Source organism: Amblyomma americanum, chromosome 6 (assembly GCF_052857255.1).
Source record: "Amblyomma americanum isolate KBUSLIRL-KWMA chromosome 6, ASM5285725v1, whole genome shotgun sequence".
NCBI classification, from domain to species: domain Eukaryota; kingdom Metazoa; phylum Arthropoda; class Arachnida; order Ixodida; family Ixodidae; genus Amblyomma; species Amblyomma americanum.
In genome coordinates this window covers 29,191,670-29,210,638 of record NC_135502.1, presented here as the reverse complement: position 1 = coordinate 29,210,638, position 18,969 = coordinate 29,191,670, and the positions used below count along the sequence as shown (strand labels likewise).

The window sequence follows — 18,969 nt, the reverse complement described above, 5'->3', positions numbered from 1 at the left end:
CGTCACGGGCAGGACGAGGAGAAACGAGAACGCACACAGTGCCACGGCGAATGCAAGCGGGCTGCTCGAAGAGGTCCGGTCTTCGGAGGCGCCCTCTCCCTTGGACAACCTTCTCTGACTGACGGTCTGCTCCTGGCTGAACGGCCTTCCTTGAGCAACGCCTCGGCCTCCGTCTCGAGCAAAGGGCCTCCAGGAGATGTGGCGGGGCAGTCTCCAAAGGCGCCGCCTCTTATCTCTGACCGCGGGCAGTCGGTCGTCGGTGACAAGGATCGAAGGCTTGCGGGAGCGATTGGTCGGGGCCAGCTGGACGGTGGACTCTATGCTGGCGTTGCTGGCGTCGCTTGTCTGCGCGTCCCCGGGTAGCGGCGGTAGGGTGCCCGCGAAAAAGTACCGCTTGTACCGGGGGTCCCAGTACAGATCTTGCGGAGAGATATCCAGCAGGCTCCACCTCCGCTCCATTGACTCCATCTTCTTCTTCGTTTCCTGCTGCCATGAGGTATGCCGTTGTCTTCTTTCAAGAACAGGGGTTCTAGACTTTACTAGTACAGGCATTATATATTCACTACCCTGGAATTCCTCAATTCTACGTGGTTGGCTTTTCAAGCCGGTAGGGAAGGCTCTGCTTAGGAAGTCCATTGCTAGTCAATACTTCTGCACATGAGCCGACAAGGACAAGCACGCAGATATGTGCAGCCGTGACTGATTTAGAGAAAACGCCTTTCTTCATTTCCTACATCGTAGTGGCCTACTTTTTAGCTGACTGGACTGCATAAATTGGGTCCTTCATGCTGGGGGCTTTGCTTTTTTTTTCAGGTATCGAGAGATAAAAATCTGGCCGTATTTGTTAAGTTCAAATTCCGGCGCAAATCGGGTTATTCAGAGAAAAGTTCAATATTCTGGTTTCCCAGACTCGAATTAAGCGCAAATTTTTGTACAGGACATACAGTGGCCTCTTTTTTCGCTCATTGTATCATAAATAATATGCAATGCAAGCTTACACTAAAAGTCTGTTTACAAAATCTGAAATTTCCGTCATTTATTATTTGTTGCCATTATTTCGTCGTGTACATTGCCATTTTTTGCGTAGCACTTCCGCAGCAGTGCAAAACCTGCCTGCTTTTGTTCTTACATTATCAAAAAATCCATTCAATATCACAGCGACAACTTTAAACGCAAAAACCCTTAGACAAGGATGTCGTCAGCATCAGCAGCGGTTGATGCAATGATGCCAATAGACGTTTGCTCAGTACCCGGGTCTCGGCTCTCCACTTCAAAAACTTACTCACTGACTTTATCCTTAAATTAAGCCGGGTCATAAAAGAGATGTAAAAAAGAGATATAAAATCATCACTTAACTGAAAATACCGTTCTGGAATAAGCGCTCGATAGGTGGTAAATTTCACGTGATGTATTCAGCTTTGTACACCGGAAAACTTCATTCTTTTAGGTGGTGCATTTTCGGGTAGAAATCGGGTGTAGACCCATTTTTAAGAAAAAATTTGCTTTTTCGCTACAAAACGGGAGCGTTAACATTATCGCGTTATAGTACCTTGAGAAGCGGCCCGATACATCGGCCCTCAAAAAAGAAAAAACCAACAGCACTGCTCAAAACTAGGGGACATAAAGCCGCAGCAGACCTACCATACAACAGTGCAGACGTATGATAGCAAGTTGACATACCCGTTCCGGGAGAACACTGCACAGGAACAATTAACCACAGCGTGACATGGTGACTCTATCAGCTCTTACTTATGTAATATGCTAAGGTAGAATAAAAAGAGACAGGAAAAAAAAATTGCATCTAACATACTGTCATGTGGTGGTGACGGCAAGCAGGCAAGAAGGAAGCCGAGCAGACGAGGGTGCTGTCTGTTGGGAGAAAATTGATGCAGTAAAAAAAAAAAAGGACAGAGTGACAGGCTCAGGGCGGCTGCAGGCCCGCTCTCACTTAACCGATGTGGGTAATAAGTAGGGTTGTGCGAGTAGTGCTTTTTCAAAACCGAATCAAATACAAATAGTGTTGTGTTGCGTGGTTCATGCGAAGGAGCAGGCAATTTTCCAGGGGGCGAAGCGACGTTTATTGCCACATGTTCGTCGGTGCGTGGCTGGTTGAGGTAAGCCCGCGAGCAGGCAGCGGCGCACGCCTTTCATTCGTTTTGCGCGCCTGCGCATTAACGACTGCGGCGATAGGCCGGACACCACAAAGAGCGGATCGGATGCGAGATGTTGGCTTCTTCGCAATTTGTTTGAATTTGTACAAAACGGATAGTAATGCGAAACAACCAAGACGCTAGTGGCGACGCTGTAAGCCATGGAGTTAGAACTCCAGCTGTAGAAAGGCACAGCACTTATATCCATCAGAGGGCACATAACACGAAGTCAGTATATAAAGTATATGACAGTTATGTCATATGCACAGGAAAATGACATTTTCTGCCGATGGGAACAGCGAAATTTCTCCGGCAAATTTTTACCGACGAGAGAGAAGAGAGTTCGAGTCAGGGTCTCCGATATCGGACGTGAAGCCGCAGCGCAGCCCTGGCGGCGTGAAGCGCAAGCACTGAACGGAAAGGGTGCCGAGAACCCACGAGCATGTACCGCTTTATTTTGGCCGCTCATGCTCACGGGACGCATAACTCGAACCCAGAGCTTAAGGTTAGATGGCACTGACTTGCACCGCTGAGCACCGTCGGCGTGCTCTAGACAGGGCTGCTCACCACTATACGTTAAAGAACCCCAGGAATTTCCGGAGCCCTTCACTACGGCGTATCTCATAGTCTGAGCCGCTTTGCGACGTTAAACACCCATAAACCTGAAACCTAAACCTTTTTTTTCTTTCCTCCTTGTAGAGCCGCGTAATGACGAAAGGCCGGAAATACATAAGATTTATCTTACAACTTTTATTATCTGGGCATTACAGTGATGCACGTGGCACAAAAGAGAGTGAAAAGCCACACAGGTCGCATGTTAAGCGCGAACACATATAAATATTTCACGTGTACTCTGGATTTTTGAAAGCGCCACCTGGAATTGCGTAGAGTTTCGCTCGTGTGGTCATAGCCTTTCATGATCAAAAAACTGGTCCTTTCGCGCGACACGTATATACGTCATTCCACTCGTCCTGCGTGACAAAAACAATAAGGCAACGCCCCTGCTGAACTGATGAACCGAAATATCAAAAAATAAATACAAACAAAACAGACCGCGCGCTTGTAAGCTGTTTATGGGTGTGTTGATCTATTTTTCAAGTGCTCTTGCTTTTGTACTTTCAGGGCGATGCGGCACTTACGCGATAAACCCGCAAATATCCCTTCGGGTTTATGGTTTCCAGACTGTTTCAGGTTTGAGTTTTCGCAGTAAATATAAATTTACTACGCTAGAAGATCTTTACAAGTACATTGCTTTGCACGTTACCGGGCTCATATATAGTGGTTTCAATGTTTCCACGAATAATGACTGCTGTGTGTATTACGTCTCCCGTCAAAAATAAAACGGACACTTGCGGAGAATTGCTCAAAAATATCGTCTTAGACGCAATAGATGAACGCTGCAGCAAGCTATTGCAACTTGAAAAAAAATTCTGATGCTTTCGCTTTCCTATTGGTCCCTTCTGCGCGCTTAAAATGCTCTCAGGCGGGCGCCACGTGTTGCTACCGGCACATAAGCGCAATTATTAGCTGAACTTCGCGATTTTCTGATTCACTCGTCTATAAGAGATTACCGTCGAGACAGAATGATACCTCTGAGACTATTCTTCATCACAAGTCGTTTCTAGCATTCATTTTTGGCACCCACAAAGTCACGGCTCAAGCACATTAGTGACGCAGCTCAGGAGAATTTGTGTATGCTACACCACGGTGCAGACAGGGCCGATGCGCGGTGGTACAAGTGAGCGGCTTTCTCTCGTTATTTCGTTTCTTCGTTTCATGACTGGCATATAAGGACTTAACGGTTTGTGAGACACATAGTGTGTATATTTGTCCTCACCTGGGTTGCTCGGATCTGCTTTCATTTTTCTCGTAATGCAAGTTTAGGATCGTCATCGACTTTTCTTTCTTTTTTTAGCACTGTATGGTACTTGTTTGCTTGTGTGTTTCAGTATAGCCTTGAACTTGGTCGCCACTGCTGTTTCATCATTTTTCTTTGTAGCAACGGGGCGGAACCAACACATTCAGTGGTTGCTGAAAAGTTCATTTTAAACGTAAAAATAAAAGAATCAACTCCCGCTACGCAATCCTTTTTGTGATTTCTTTTTTTTTTTACTGCATCAGCAGGAAGACAGTTGTATATTTCTACGCTATTTGTCTAATAGAGATCTTAGTTCAGCTATGTGCACATGGAGAGAAAGAAGAAAAGCTTACGTGGGTCCTCAGGGCGTTCCGTTCGGGAACTACCTGCAATATGGTTCATTTGATGTGCCTGCCTTTCAGCGGTTTGCAAAAAATGACTGCGAATACCAATGGCAGACATGTTGAGACTACATCCTTGAACAAACACGCTGAAGCCAGCTCTCCTGCAGAAAAAAGAAAGAAAACACGGACGAAACACACGGTGACCGCCCCCGTCGAACACACGGGGCCTTTTGCAATCCTCGACGTCGATCGGTGGCAGGGGCATGATTCCGTCACTGAGAATAGCGTTGTTGTGTCAGCTCTGCGGTCCGCCGCCACCTGGAATCTTCGCTGGTACAGGAAGTCGCAAAAACAAACGCTCGCGGCGAAAGATGAGCGCCGAGCATCCTGTGTGTTCGCCGTAGTCGAGAACGCTGCCAATCCGTACTGAAACCAGTCAGTTTCCGCCCTTGTCTTCGGTGAGACCGACACCGCTGACATTGTCACTTTCGGCATTTGCATTTGCCCTAGACACTGAGATGGCTAGAGATGTTTGCGGCCGCGGGAGACGGACGACAAAAGAAAGGCAGAAATTGAATTCCAGGAAATTCCTTCTCCAGCATAGGCAGGCAGAGCTGAACTGGTCAGAATAAATGAGGGACGGCAAGCTTATGGTGGAACGAAAGCGAATCTTTCGCTCTTGCAGTCCCGGTTAGCTCAGCTGGCACAGTGACTGCTCCGGTGAAGCAGTGGTCCCGGGTTCGAACCCCGGAGCAAGAAGAATTTTTCTTTAACTGTGACGTTTCTGATAAAGCTGTATAGCTTTCCAATGCTTAATTACTCCTTTATTACAAATCTACTCCACCCTGGGGAAGATTCCCCTGGACACATGACCGCCCTCTCCCAAAATTGCGTTGAGCCTACCGTGGGTCACACATGAGCAAACACTGGTGCGCGGCAGTACGAAGAAGTCAAGTTAACGATGTGGCACTTCCCGTATTAGTTGTTTGTGCATGATATGCAGCGCGGATTCGACTCACGTGAGGTTCATCTTGCCAACGGTTATGATCCTAAAGAGCAACACGGTGAGTGCGGCGCTGGTAGATCTTGTGAAGAGCGCTCGTGCATGGCATGTGGTACTTAGACACCATCTGCTCTTTGCGTAATATATGGGGCGCGCGATTTGCGATGAATCATTGCCTGTGAAACTGCCAGATGTTGCTGTTTCCTGCGCGACGCACCTTTCGAGCACGTTAAGGTTAACGAACGCTTGCTAACGTGCCTTTACATAGCTTGCAACAAAAGCATTTTTAAGAGTTAATACACACGGCTGCCCTCATGAATGAGAGCATCTGAGCGCACCGCATGGATTTACGGAGTGCATTCCCTCTCCCGTATGCAAACGCTGTATTGCTCGGTATCGTGCTAAGGACGAAGGAATGACAGAACGGAACGCGCACACGACACGCCTAAATATTTTTTTTTCTGACGCGATAGCCTGGACGTTCATAGTTTTCCAATAAGGCCAAATCTAAAACATGTGTAGTATGTATAACTGGTTCACAAGTGCGGTTAGCTACTTGTTCCCTATTTTCAACAGCCTGCGAAATGTGAGCCGCACTAAGACTTATGCACTATTATGCGGGATAGGTCGATTTGGTTCCTGTTCATCCGTAGTGGTCTTAAATTCCTTCTATCTGTTGTTTTTTTTTTTCTCTCCTTTGTCTACATTATTTGAACAAGCCTAGCTTGATGGGCCAGTTGGTGCATGATTACGCGACAGCTCGGTCTGTTTTACTTCAACAGAATACCATTTCATGAATGGGACATAGTTGGTCACTTGCGAGATAACAGACCTGCACTATCATTTTTTTTTCGTTATATATTTGTTGTGGGCGTTGTTGCTTACGCGCGTGCGCGCACCGGCTCTGTTGAGACAATTTTCATCGAATAAAATTCAGTTGCGTTTCTAGCGTCGTCCCGTCTACTCCTTACTCTTGTGAACTCGTAATTTTCTGCAGTTTTTTTTTCTTAGTCTGCAATATTATTAGCGAGAAAACGGTCATAGTCATCGCCGTAAAGTGAGGGTAAATTCGTTTCGCTTTAATTTAAGGTAACTACAAGGCCCACCTGTGTCTTTCGCGATACTAGCTGCGTTAAAAATAATAATAAACCTGTTGCCTTTTAGTTCCTCGGTGCCTATGATGGGTGCGAAGTGTAGTTGTTTTTCATTTCTATTCTTTTTAGAAGCTACTCTTCTCCGCGCATGCCCCCACGCTCATTAATTCCCTGAAGACACATCGGATTCGCGCGTTTCCGCCACGGAGCTCGCTGTCGAAGCACGCTCGAAAAGCAAACGACAAGCGCCCTGCCGCCGCTCATAGTCAATGTTGTCGTCGTTGTTGCTGAACAATGAAAGGCAGAGGGAGACACAATGTGAGCCCATCACTCGTGCTAGCTCCGGCAGGCGCCGCTTGAGGAGCCGGCGCAGATTCCCGAACTCCGCTCGGCCGCGGCCGAGGCGAGGGTCCGAGGGGGAGGGTCGGCGGCCGTGCCTACCCAACGCCGGGGCGGAAGCTCCCGCGATCCACTGCCGCTCTCGGCGTCGTGCGGTGCGCGTGAGGCTTTCGCGGCGGTGCGGACGAGCTGACGACGCTCACTCGGCAGCGACGAGCCATGGCTGATAGCGGGAACCAGCCCGTAATCGTCATAGGCGCCGGCGTAAGCGGTGAGTTCTGTTCTTTTTATTTGGCACGGATGTTTGGACGCTGCACCGGCGTGTTTTTACGAGCATCCGAGCAGTACCGTATTTACTAGAATGTAACCAGAGTTTCTTTTTTAGCTCGTAACGGTCAGCGCTTGCGAAAGTGACTCTCCCTTTTCACTCGTGGTCGCGCTACGCTCGGGTAAATGTGGTGTTTATTCGTTCCTAGCCAGAACAGGTCACGCGGAAATGCAGGGAATGAGGCGGAGGTCTGTCAACTGCTACGAACATTGCCGAGCTCGGTTGCGTCGGGCAAATTCTGCTGCTGAGACAGCGTGCTTCTCGAAACTGACGAATATGCGCGATTCCGATACTTGCACAGGCACGAAGTAGTGTGCGGTCTACCCGCTCGTTGGGCCTTCAAAGGTGAAGAGTGCATGAAGCACGTGGTTGCCGCGAGAGCATGCAGTTCGCAAGAAAGAGAATGCACAGATTTTGCACGACGGTCAAGTGAAAGGAAGGATGCCACATGCAGGTTTGCCGGTGCTTTTTACCGATAGTTTTACAGTGTTATCGGAGCAGAGAAAGCATTGAGGCTTTTTTTCGATTCGTTGTATTCTGCGTGATGGACCGGCGAAGCAGCTACTCCCGGCTGCTTTTTTTTTTTATGGGAAAGTATTTGTGCCTGTGTGCGTGCGCGCGTCAGTCTCCATTTAAAAAGAGCAATATACCCCACTAATTGAATCTGTCGCACAGCTGTACAGCTGATAATTCTCATTACAGAATGAAATAGACCAGATGCAAGTGAATTTCTTATCGAAGGGAGCCGTAGTCTACGTTCGCGTCAGCTGCAATTGTGATTGGGCAACCACTGGAAACAATAACAACAGCTGCTTGCATGCAACTGCTCTTCATAGCAGCAAAATGCAGCTCGTACAGCCCTTGTCAGAAAGGGCGGCTTGAAAATGTTGCAGGCACCACTATGCTTGTTGTAGACGAAGTGTGAGTGCATTCGTCGTGATGCATCTCACTACAAATACGAGGACGCAGTGAGAGTAACTCGTAGTGTAGATCTTTCCGACGTAAACCACAGTCCATCGTACACACTCCGAACTTGTCTTGCATAAGTTGCCTCGCAAAGTAGGCATCGGCCCAGCCGTTCTGGCGCACTATGACGCCTAACTGGTCTCGTGTTTCTCGGTGGATTCGCGGGCGCGCCGTTGGCGGGCGGCTTTCCGCATCTGTTGTAGGCGCCGTTGACTCTCAGCTTTCGCTGCGTATTAGCGAAGGTCGCTCGCCTTCCCGCATCTGTTGTGGGCGTTACTTCGCATCGTCTTTCTTCGTTGAGTGTCGGCAGCGCTTGGGGGCTGCACGTAAACATTTTCTTTCAAGCAGTTCCCCCTTCTAAGGGTGGCGGTCGCTTGTGAGGGTCCGCTCATCTGACGCAACGAGTGACACAACCCGCGAGCGCCGGCGCGCCGGTCATATGATCGGCCACGTACAGAGTCGGTCAAAAGCTGTCAAGCCGCAGTGTCTGCTTCTGAGCAGTATTAGAACTTTTTGTTGGGCTAGATGGTGATGGTGCATACTGTAACAAAAGAACTGTAGCGCGACCAAGACGAACACAAGACAGAGGCACACAGGACTAGCGCTAAACTTCATCTAACTTTATTCACCGATAGCGCAGCAAATATAAGGAAAAAACCCCGATCACGTGCAGACACCATGTCACATACACCACTATTAACAGAACCGTTCAAGATATGCCATCTCCGATTTGTATGAATTCACAGACGTATCGCTAACACAATATACGCCTCTCTTCCTTATATGAAATGCCTCCAGTAGTTCCCTTGCCCTAGTATCTTTGCTTTTGCCCAAAATCTTTATCTCATGAAAGTTAGATGAAGTTTAGCGCTAGTCCTGTGTGCCTCTGTCTTGTGTTCGTCTTGGTCGCGCTACAGTTCTTTTGTTACAGTATGCACCATCTAGCCCAACAAAAAGTTCTTCTAAACCATCTTTCAAAAGCTCAGGGCCCTTTTGTATGTGACTTCTTGTCTTCTTCTTCTCAGCTAGATGCCTTTGTCTCCATCATCATTGCGTCAACGTGTCGGGCAAGATACATTACCTTTTGCCTTCGAAAGGATATCATACCTAGGGAAGTGAGTGCACTTTTTGGTTACTTGCAGCCTCCGTTAGGTCTTCTGAAGCGGTTGTGCAGATTTTTGAAAGATCAGCTGTGGCGACAGATTAGAAGATGCGAAGACTATGTGCGCACAATATGCTACAGTATGGATCCGAGATGGCTAGCAGAGAGCAAGCACCAAGCAATTCGCCGCCTCATTGGAAGAATGACGGAGTTTTGGTGGGCCCACACACTCAACCAAGTGATGCGGACTGCTGCGACGAAGAGCAAGACGCAGGCAAAGACTCCGGTGACTATTGTGGGAGAAGTTGAACTTCCTAGTGAAGTAAACCAAGTTTTGAGCAAAGGACCGAAGTTTAGCCATGAGCCGCATGTTGAAGCACATGAGTTCCTTGCCTTGAATAGGCGTATAGCAGGAAAGACTTCTGAAGAAAACAAGGCAAGATGCCTACTGGATGGAGTGGATGCGTTAGCAAGATCGACGTGCAACAGCGGCAAAAGGGCTAACAAGTATACCATGACGAAAATAGTGTCCTACTTCAGGGAAAACAGCCTCCAGCTTCTCCAAGCCGACAAGGAGGGCGGATTTGTGGTGTTCACCGAGGAAGAGTTTGGTGTCAGAGCCGGTGAAGCTATTGCCAAGAACTTTGTTCCGGTGAAAGCCAGCGCCGTGAGAGTGAAAGGCAAGGCAGCCCAGATGTGCAAGGACTTAAAATTGGACAAACTAGCGAGTAGCATCACGAACAGTAAAAAAAATGCGCTTACGGTGTTTTTTACCGCGAAAACGCATAAACCGTCAGTGCCTTTTAGATCCGTGGTTAGCGAGACGGAAACGTGGCAGCTTAATCTAAGCAGATACCTGCAAAAGCACCTAAGTCATCTATCTGTATCTGATCCTTTTCATACTAACAGTTCAAAAGATGTTATTAGGTTTCTAGAAGGAAATGCTTCCATTGGTTATGTGTTTTCTGTGGATGTTGAAGATTTATTTTATTCGGTGCCCCACAGTGAGTTGTTTGTAGCTGTAAGAGTTGCTATAGAAGAGAGCGGCGCTGTTCAATTTCAGAACTCCTCAGGGGTTTCAATAGATAATTTTATGAGGATGCTTGAATTTTACCTCAGTGTGACGTTTGTCTCTTACCGCAACAAATTTTATCGCCAAAGACAAGGGATCGGCATTGGATCCTGCGTAGCGCCTGTACTTACTAACATCTATTGACCGCGCCCTTGAACTAAGTTTAACGGGGAAGGGGGTTCTGAAAGTTTTTAGGTATGTTGACGACTTCCTGGTAGTTTTTAAAAAACAGAATGAGTTGACGTACACAGATGCTGTGAGCACTGTGTTAAATACCTTTAAAGATATGGGAGGGGGACTGAGGTTCACGCATGAGCTGCCTGTGCGGGGTTCTTTACAGTTCTTAGACATAAATATCAATGTGGGTGTACATCATGCATGTTGGCAATACGCACCGCGAGCACAGAAGCAGTTACTACCGTATGCTTCGGCTCAGTCGAAAACAGTGAAACGCGCCATTGCCAAGCTTTGCCTTGAATCGGCTCTCATGAAATCGTGCTGTCATACTATGCAACGGAGCTATGACACGCAGGTTGGCAGATTACTTTCGGCAGGGTTCCCAGGCACTGTCATCACAGCGGTTGCTGAAGCCCTCTTACAGAAGATAAAAACCATCAAGTTGTAGCAACCATGTGTCAGCAGAGAAACGGCTGTCAAACCGGAGGTTGTGCCATATGTGCACAAGGTAGCCCACCACTTGAAAAAAGTGGCTAACAAACATGGCGTGCCGGTTGCCTTCTCGGCCCCACGCAAGATGGCACAGCTCTGCGCGCGAATTGCGAGCAAAGACAAGAGTGGTTGCCGCGTCAGGCATGCAAAGAAGTTTACGGATTGCTGCATCGGGGTGGTTTATCAGATACCGCTGTCATGCGGGAAGGTCTATGTGGGCCAAACAGGGCGGTGCATAAATGAAAGGGCAGGTGAGCACGCGCGCTCACTGAAAGACCTAAGTGGTGCGCATCTTCCTCAGCACTGCACTGAGTGTTCTGACTGTCAACCACGCTTTCATGAGATAAAGATTTTGGGCAAAAGCAAAGATACTAGGGCAAGGGAACTACTGGAGGCATTTCATATAAGGAAGAGAGGCGTATATTGTGTTAGCGATACGTCTGTGAATTCATACAAATCGGAGATGGCATATCTTGAACGGTTCTGTTAATAGTGGTGTATGTGACATGGTGTCTGCACGTGATCGGGGTTTTTTCCTTATATTTGCTGCGCTATCGGTGAATAAAGTTAGATGAAGTTTAGCGCTAGTCCTGTGTGCCTCTGTCTTGTGTTCGTCTTGGTCGCGCTACAGTTCTTTTGTTTTGTTCTGAGCAGTATACTCCCGGGAAGCTCGAAATATATGTAGAAGGTAAAAGAAGCATAGCTCTATCCACTTAGAACCTTAATAGCTTTATCGGCGTCTGAAGTGCCAGGATATACCGAAGAAAAGCAGTCCCTTTAGCCTGGGAACTTTTGATTAACCCTGTACGGGGATCGCCACGGGCCTTAGCGGTGGCACAGGAGCGATTTTTTAACCGGGGAGAGTGGTAGGCCATGGGTTACCGTTTCCGGCCGGGGATGGCTATGGAGAAATAGTGCAAGGTTGCCAGGTCCTAAACTCAACAAAAGAGCCGCAAAAATCGTAAAAGCAGCAAGAAAAGTAGCCAACCTACAGCCAAGATGTCAAAAGGAGCCGAAAACGGCGCCTGATGAAATATGGCGCCTGATGAAGCATTGCTGATGAAATAAGCTCGAATATTTTGTAGCCAAGGCTTCCCAAAAGTAGCCATTTTGGCACAAGTTAGCCAAACCTGACAACTCTTATGGATACATACACTCAGAAATCTCTGTGCGGTAGCTAAAGAATGACTCGCATTAAAACTTATAGTTCATCCAGTTTGGCTCTGGGTCATTCCATGTAGCTCGCTTATGTTCTCGGCTTTCTAAATCACTGGAGGGTGAGAGAAAATTTTGTCCCAAGCTTGTAAACTCTAGGGGTGCTAAAGAGTTCCACCACATGGCTTGAAAGAAAACTACCGGGCTGTGTAGTTTTGACAAACGCTGAACATCGAATACCTCTCTTGTAAATCATTGTTGTGGCACTGGCGGTGAGCTGATTCGAGCGTTCCTGGAAGCGATCACTGGAAACTCCGGCCGCGTCGTCTTAAGAATCATGCTGGTGCGTCAAGCAACAACGGACTTCCTCAACCCGATATGCCGAACGCACGGCTTCTGAGATGGACGAGTTATTGAATTACACTAGGGCAAGGTCTAAATATTCGTTGACTGAGTCCGTCAATGGTCTCACCGAAAAACAGCGCGCTTACACGGGACACGAGAAAGGAGACACGCACATACACAGCGCTGACTTACAACTGCAGTTGTAAGTCAGCGCTGTGTGTGTGCGTGTCTCCTTTCTCTTGTCCCGTGTAAGCGCGCTGTTTTTCGGTGAGATCATGTACCAACTGGCCCGGCAACTGTCCTTAATCCGTCAATGGGCTTGCGGGGATTTGGAACATGATATTTCACTTTCCCTATAAATTTCCGCCTCTGTGAAGATTATCTTTTCATTTGTAAGCGCGCAAAATGTTATCATAGACTATTACACTAATTCGTCTCAGAACAGCTTGTCCTCCAAATAAGTGGCCGTAAAGTCGTAATCTTTTTGTCTTGGAAACGCTTCTGTTTTCAAGTCGTTTTTATCGCCAGCAGGTATGAACGTGTCCCTAACTTCCACTTGCTATGTCATAAGTTTACGCATTAATGAAAAGGAAGCTGCACTGCGATACTAACGATTATGGGTAGAGGTCACGTATAACATTAGCCATGTTTTGTTATCCGCACCACAACGCTACTATCGGCACGCTAATCCCGGCGACAAATTTTCCCCGAATATCGCGGTCGGCTATTGGCTTGGTTCCACCGTGGCTACCGCCCAGGGAGCCGGCGTGTGCTGCCTTTGCACTGAACTTTTCTGCGCAGTTTTATTACGCTTGCTTACAGGTATACATGCTTCTGAGCTTGTTGGTTCATACTTGCGACAGCGCGAACCAAGGACAGTAACGTAGAGAAGACAGGACGTACGCAGGATTAGCGCCCGTCCTGTTCATTTCCCACTAGAGCGAGCTGGCGTGAACAAATCAAACATAGTAGCCTTCGAAACAGCGTTCTTCAGCTTTGAAATGGCCGTTTTACGCGACAGCGTTAAGCTCCTTTCAGCAGAAAAACCGCCGTGTAGTTGGGGGCGTTGGCGTTGAGATGTCGAGAAAATCCTGAATAACGAAAAGGTCATGACGTCACACGTTGAGTTGTGGAATGGAAATTATTAAAACTTCATTTAAATTGTGATAACGAGGTTGTAGCGTGACTCAAATGTCGTTATCACACGTAAAGATCGAAAGTAAATTAATCGTGCTTAAAAGGAAATTTCGGTAATTAGTTGCGAATCGCAGCCATGATCCTTTGGTTGCGAGTCAGACACACACCTAGGCCCAAGACACGTTCGATCGTCTTGGTTAAAAAGAGACCTTGGGTGTCTTGTGGTGCATCACATGGTCTGGTATGCCTACTGAACTATGCTAATGATGTGTTTCATTAGAACAGGTACTAAAAATAGAAAATAATCGCTACCGCTGCCACGAGATACCCTTAAGGTGGAGATTAAGTGTACCGCTTATTTTTGTATCAGTGGTGGGCTCCCATAACGAGTCCGCCTTCCGCGACTGCCTTAAAAGAGCTACGGTCCAACCAAAGTGCTAGTGACCAAGTCTCTTCTGGTGCATTCTGCCGACATCGCAAACGTCACGCATGCTGTCTCTAGTACATATGCCAGGACGTCTTTGGGGTCGAGGTTCTCCCTTTGCTCCAGGTTATTTAGCCACTGGGGCGGGCAAAGCAGGGCTGCCTATATGGCTCTTGCTATATAGGGCAGCGATAGAGTTTTCAGGGTCTCATTCTGGTCATCCCGCTAAGCAGAAACAGCATCTCCTTACCCTGATTCATTTTCTTTAGTCTCTCGGTAATCGAGATGAGAAACTACAGCATGAGGGGCTTTCTTCGGGGTTAAGGGCATCTGCGCAGCATGTCGAAACCGGTAACCGGCGTCACCTGGTGGTCGATGAGATGTGAGGTGTTATTTGAGGAACAATAAAAATTAAAAAAGAAAAAGAACGAAAGAAAGTTTTGACATTTTTCATGCGGTAAAATGTTCGGGAACAGAGTATCTCCGGTATATTTTCCTTCATTTCCACGGTTATCGGGGGGTGGGCATTTATTGACGCGTCCCAAGGACGCTGTTCGCCTTCGCGGCAGATTCAGGCATCCTCCGCATGGTGTGGACTGCGGCGGCACTCCTCGGTGGCTGGCTTCGTACCCTCTTACACTTTTATCCCCCAACGTGAACAGATAGTATAGGCCAAGGAGTCAATCTTTATACAAAAGGATTATCGTCATCATCATTTCCGTCGTTTTATTCTGTGGATAAATCTGTGCCCTTGTATCACGTCTTTCGTGCGCCCTCAACTCCGCCATTCATCTCTAGCGCAAAGTTTCTTACATTGTGCCTTATTAACTACTGAGTGCCAAAACGCAGTGCTGTGAAAAGCGCCGTAACCAAGGTAATGTTCCAGCAGTACGATGGCAGCTCCACTCGCACCGTGTACTGCACCTATATACTGATACGAAAGTTATGATTCGCATTCTGTTCACTGTTAATATGAAAGCATGTCTCCGCAAGGCTGTAGAATAGTGTACGCGCGGGCGGAGAATACTTCAAGGCGACTAGAACCTGTCTGACTGCGCTGAGCACTTCATCAGCGCCGTTGTACGATAGCGAAGCACTCGTGCACACGAAGAGTGCTTGTTTTATAGCCAGAGTCAGACGTACGGAGTCTCCGCTCCTCTTTATCAGGTCAACGACCAGATTATTGCCCGGATTTCTACTGTGAGTCGAGTGGCCGGCATGTTCTGATCTGTATAAGAGCGCCCTGATTTGATGTGATGCGGCAGCGTTGTTCCTCGCTGACGAAGTTAGCGAAACGAGAGGGAAAGTACAAGTAGCGAGGACGCGAGAAAGTCGATTCAGGAGAAGCAACGAAGTTTCGAACAACAAAAAAAAAAACAGGAAGGAGCGAGGTTCGGTATGCTCATCATGTGCACGTTTTGGATCGAACGATACGATTGCAAACTGAGTTAGCTGCAAGCGACGCTCCGGGAAGCTCTTCATTTTTGTTCACAAATACTGATGTTTCGAACGCAATACATAGCAGGAGTGCGCACAAGGTTCCCTACCCGTGGTAGCGTTTTCATGTCAGCTGCATCCGCCGCCGTGAATCGACTTAGGCAAGAAACTTTGCAATGTCCATAGTTCGCATCATGTGTCTGCTCCACAAAAAATTAAAACAAAATGTGAAAAACTTTTCCTACACGACGCGCTTTGGCGGTGCAATACTTGCTCATGGCGTGCCTTGGCTTGCCTTGACCTTATCTTTCGAATAGGTTGACAATGAGCAAGCAAGTTATTATCTTTCTTTCCTTAACGAATGGAGCTGACTGACAAATGTTTTCACTTGTACGATGCAGTTTCTGACCAGCCACTATGCTCGAGAAGCCCTCAGAAATTAAAGTTCTCTCTCCTACCCCCCTCGTTAGGTATCGTGATTTGGCCTTCACAGTGCTGTCTATGGCTTTTGGCTGGCGCTCGTGTAGTGGCCGATCAAATTGTGTTTATGAATGAGGTAGCTTCTTTGTCAATTCCACCCCCGACTACGTGCGGCGAACAGAACGATCACAAAGGGGAAACGTAGGGCACAGTGCAAGAATGAACTTGAACATGGTCTCGGAAATGGGCGAAAACGCGCTACATGCGGTAGCACGGCACGGGCGTGCGAAGTGCGTAGAGCGCAGTCCGCATTTGCCTTGCTCCCGTCGGCGTATGAACAATGCCCCATTTTTCAAGCGTTGCTATGGGCATCGGTGGAGAGTCGGCAGAGCCAACGCAGAGCTATAGGCCGCTTGCCGCGTAGCATGATGTAAGCTGCTCGCGTTCGATGCTTGACAACAAATATCAAAGGGTCATGGCGGAGCATCGTCACGGCGCGCGCTTTCCTGTGATTGTTCGCCCGCGTTAGGCAGATACGAGGTATAGACGTACAGGCCCTATAATATGAAAGCGAAAAACGACATTACACAAAACGATACATATTTAGATTATTTCCCGGCTGAAAAGGACTATTTGTATATTATACGCAAAGAGGAAAACTGGTTAGAAAACAGGAAGAACTGCGCTTATATTACACATAATTATGGAGTAATAGTTAAGTGAATGCTAAAGTTTTATTGCGTTTCACATTGGAAATGAGAGAACATAAATCTCTTAGGAGGAAGGCTCTGCCCCGTGGCTGCTTATGGTTTTGGCCATGCATTGCTCAGAAAGCGATCGATACACAAACGACAGAGAAGAAGAAAAATTCCAGATATTCATTTCAAGCCTGGTGACAAGGAAGAGGGAAAATATAGGAGGAGAGAAGGGCATTTCACACACGCTTCCTGATGGCAACAATATTCCCTGCACTCAATATGAAGTGCAGGTGCACACAGTGGGCCAATTTCGCGGCTGTATACGAGACCTTCACAGATGACACCCTTCATAATTCAGGACACTCTATATGTTTATGCCTGCAACAAGATGAGACGTGCGAGCGCGCAGGCAATCCCACGGATTCTAAGTTTTGTGCCTTTGCAGGTTCAAATTTCAAGGCTATAATGACGGGGATTCGCTCAGTACACTCTAGATTGAGAGCAGTCAGCGCTCAGAGTCCACGCGGAGCGATCGCTGCGCTGATGGCCTCTCGTTCCGCAATCAGCAATCAACCAAGTAGCACAACGTTAATAGAACTGTCGCATGGAGCTTGATACCCGTACATCCTCGCCTCACTGAATGCTCTGCAGGCGCCGCAGGGCACGGCGGACTCTGAACAACGCTGCGTCCGGCATCCGCCTCATTACACCGCAGCTTGCTCTGTAATATCTTCCATTACCGTATTGTAACGGGCTTTTAAAAAGAACAAATCGCTTTGTACGGGCGCGGGCTTAGAAGAGCTCGATTGGAAGCGCTTGGCAAACTGCACAGAAATTCACATTAACAATACCTCAGGCTACAGACATAAAACCAAACTTCCTAAAATGATTATAGCATTCTTGTAAAATTGGGTAGCAAAATGCGCACAATGCACTGAATATTACGCTACACTATTGCACTACATTTGCACCCAGTTTAAACCATATTTAGTGCACTCTATTTTATTTATTTCAGGAAGGAAAACAAAAAAGTCGATGAGAGTCGAGGGCTGACCAACAGGCGGCCCCAGCGACCCCCTGTTGAGGAAATAACAAGGCCAGTGAAAAGCTACACATGAAAATACTGTATTTACTAAGACCGCACAGCTGGCCTAGTTGGTGGCTTTAACACAACAAAACAGGGTACCAGCACAAAGAGACTACTTACCTGCTCTTCATTCGCCTCCTGTCTCTTAGCATTGGTGCAATGTTTCACTATGCCGCCGTGGTGGCTGAGTGGTTACGGCGCTCGGCTGCCGGCCCGAAAGACGCGGGTTCGATCCCGGCCGCGGCGGTCGAATTTCGATGGAGGCGAAATTCTAGGGTCGCGTGTACTGTGCAATGTCAATGCACGTTAAAGAACCCCAGGTGGTCGAAATTTCCGGAGCCCTTCACTACGGCGTCTCTCATAGCCTGAGTAGCTCTGGGACGTTAAATCCCCATAAACCAAACCAAACAATGTTTCACTGTGTTACTATACTTGCAACAGGAAATGCTAAAGGCTAGTCAAGAGGCGTTGTGGAAAGAAAAGAAGAAACCATACAGAAAGAAAGAGCGATAGGCAAAGTAAGGCCTTTGTTCCTCTTACTGTGCAACAATTCTCGTCAATCATGCTACATGCTTTGCGAGAACCGAAGGGAGACTTAGCCGCGAACTTGTCACACCGCCAGCGGCTCCTTTCCTGACGCTTGAGATACACTGTTGGCTGTGCATTTCTGTAACGAACACTGCAAGACTACTGTGACTGAGTAAGCTTTTAATCTGCAGTGAAAGGATTACATTGATTTGCACTAATATAAGTATCTGGGGAAGGGTAGTTCCTGTTCCTTTTTTTTACAAGCAAGAGCATTGAGAACAGAGTCGATTGCGCGAATGGCTCGTTGTTTGCTTTCCTAAAGCAGGGCGTCACCTTCTTCCGTAGTCATGTAGTGATGGCGCTACTGTGTGCTGCATGGAAGGCAGCTTCTCCGATGGTAACGAACGTTATTTTCTTTGGAATGAAGGTACACAAACAAAAACCGATTTCACAGAACGCCGAGCGCATATCTTGCGAAGCAGGCGCTCCGCACAAACAGCCCGAGCATTCCAGGATCCGCATCGTCCACTTAAGTTTGCCGATACCCGTGGGTGCCTACGGAACCCTGCAGTCCTCGCGCGCACGGGTATACAAGCCCGCCGATAATCCATCCGTGGATTGACCAAGGGTCAAAGCACCGAAGTGCGAGCGAGGCAGCACATTCCAGCGGTATGTTGAGTTTTTGAACCTTAAAACCTTTCTGTGTTACACTGGCGGTGTTCGCCGACAGGTGCGTACTAGTGAATTAAAGTGTACACATACGTGCTTCCGCTGATGTGAAAGGGTATCCTACAACCAGGCAAACCAGGCGAA

At 47.7% G+C, this 18,969-nt stretch overlaps 1 protein-coding gene across 1 annotated transcript in view; it reads left to right on the top strand.

Moving 5' to 3' along the window:
- Nucleotides 1–6,905: 6,905 nt before the first annotated feature.
- LOC144136519 (amine oxidase [flavin-containing] B-like) overlaps nucleotides 6,906–18,969 on the top strand; it is a 68,402-nt gene continuing 56,338 nt past the window's right edge. The window contains exon 1 of the mRNA XM_077668897.1: nucleotides 6,906–7,059. Within this exon, the coding sequence (XP_077525023.1) occupies nucleotides 7,008–7,059 (52 nt within the window). The 5' untranslated portion in view covers nucleotides 6,906–7,007. The remainder of the gene's footprint in view (nucleotides 7,060–18,969) is intronic.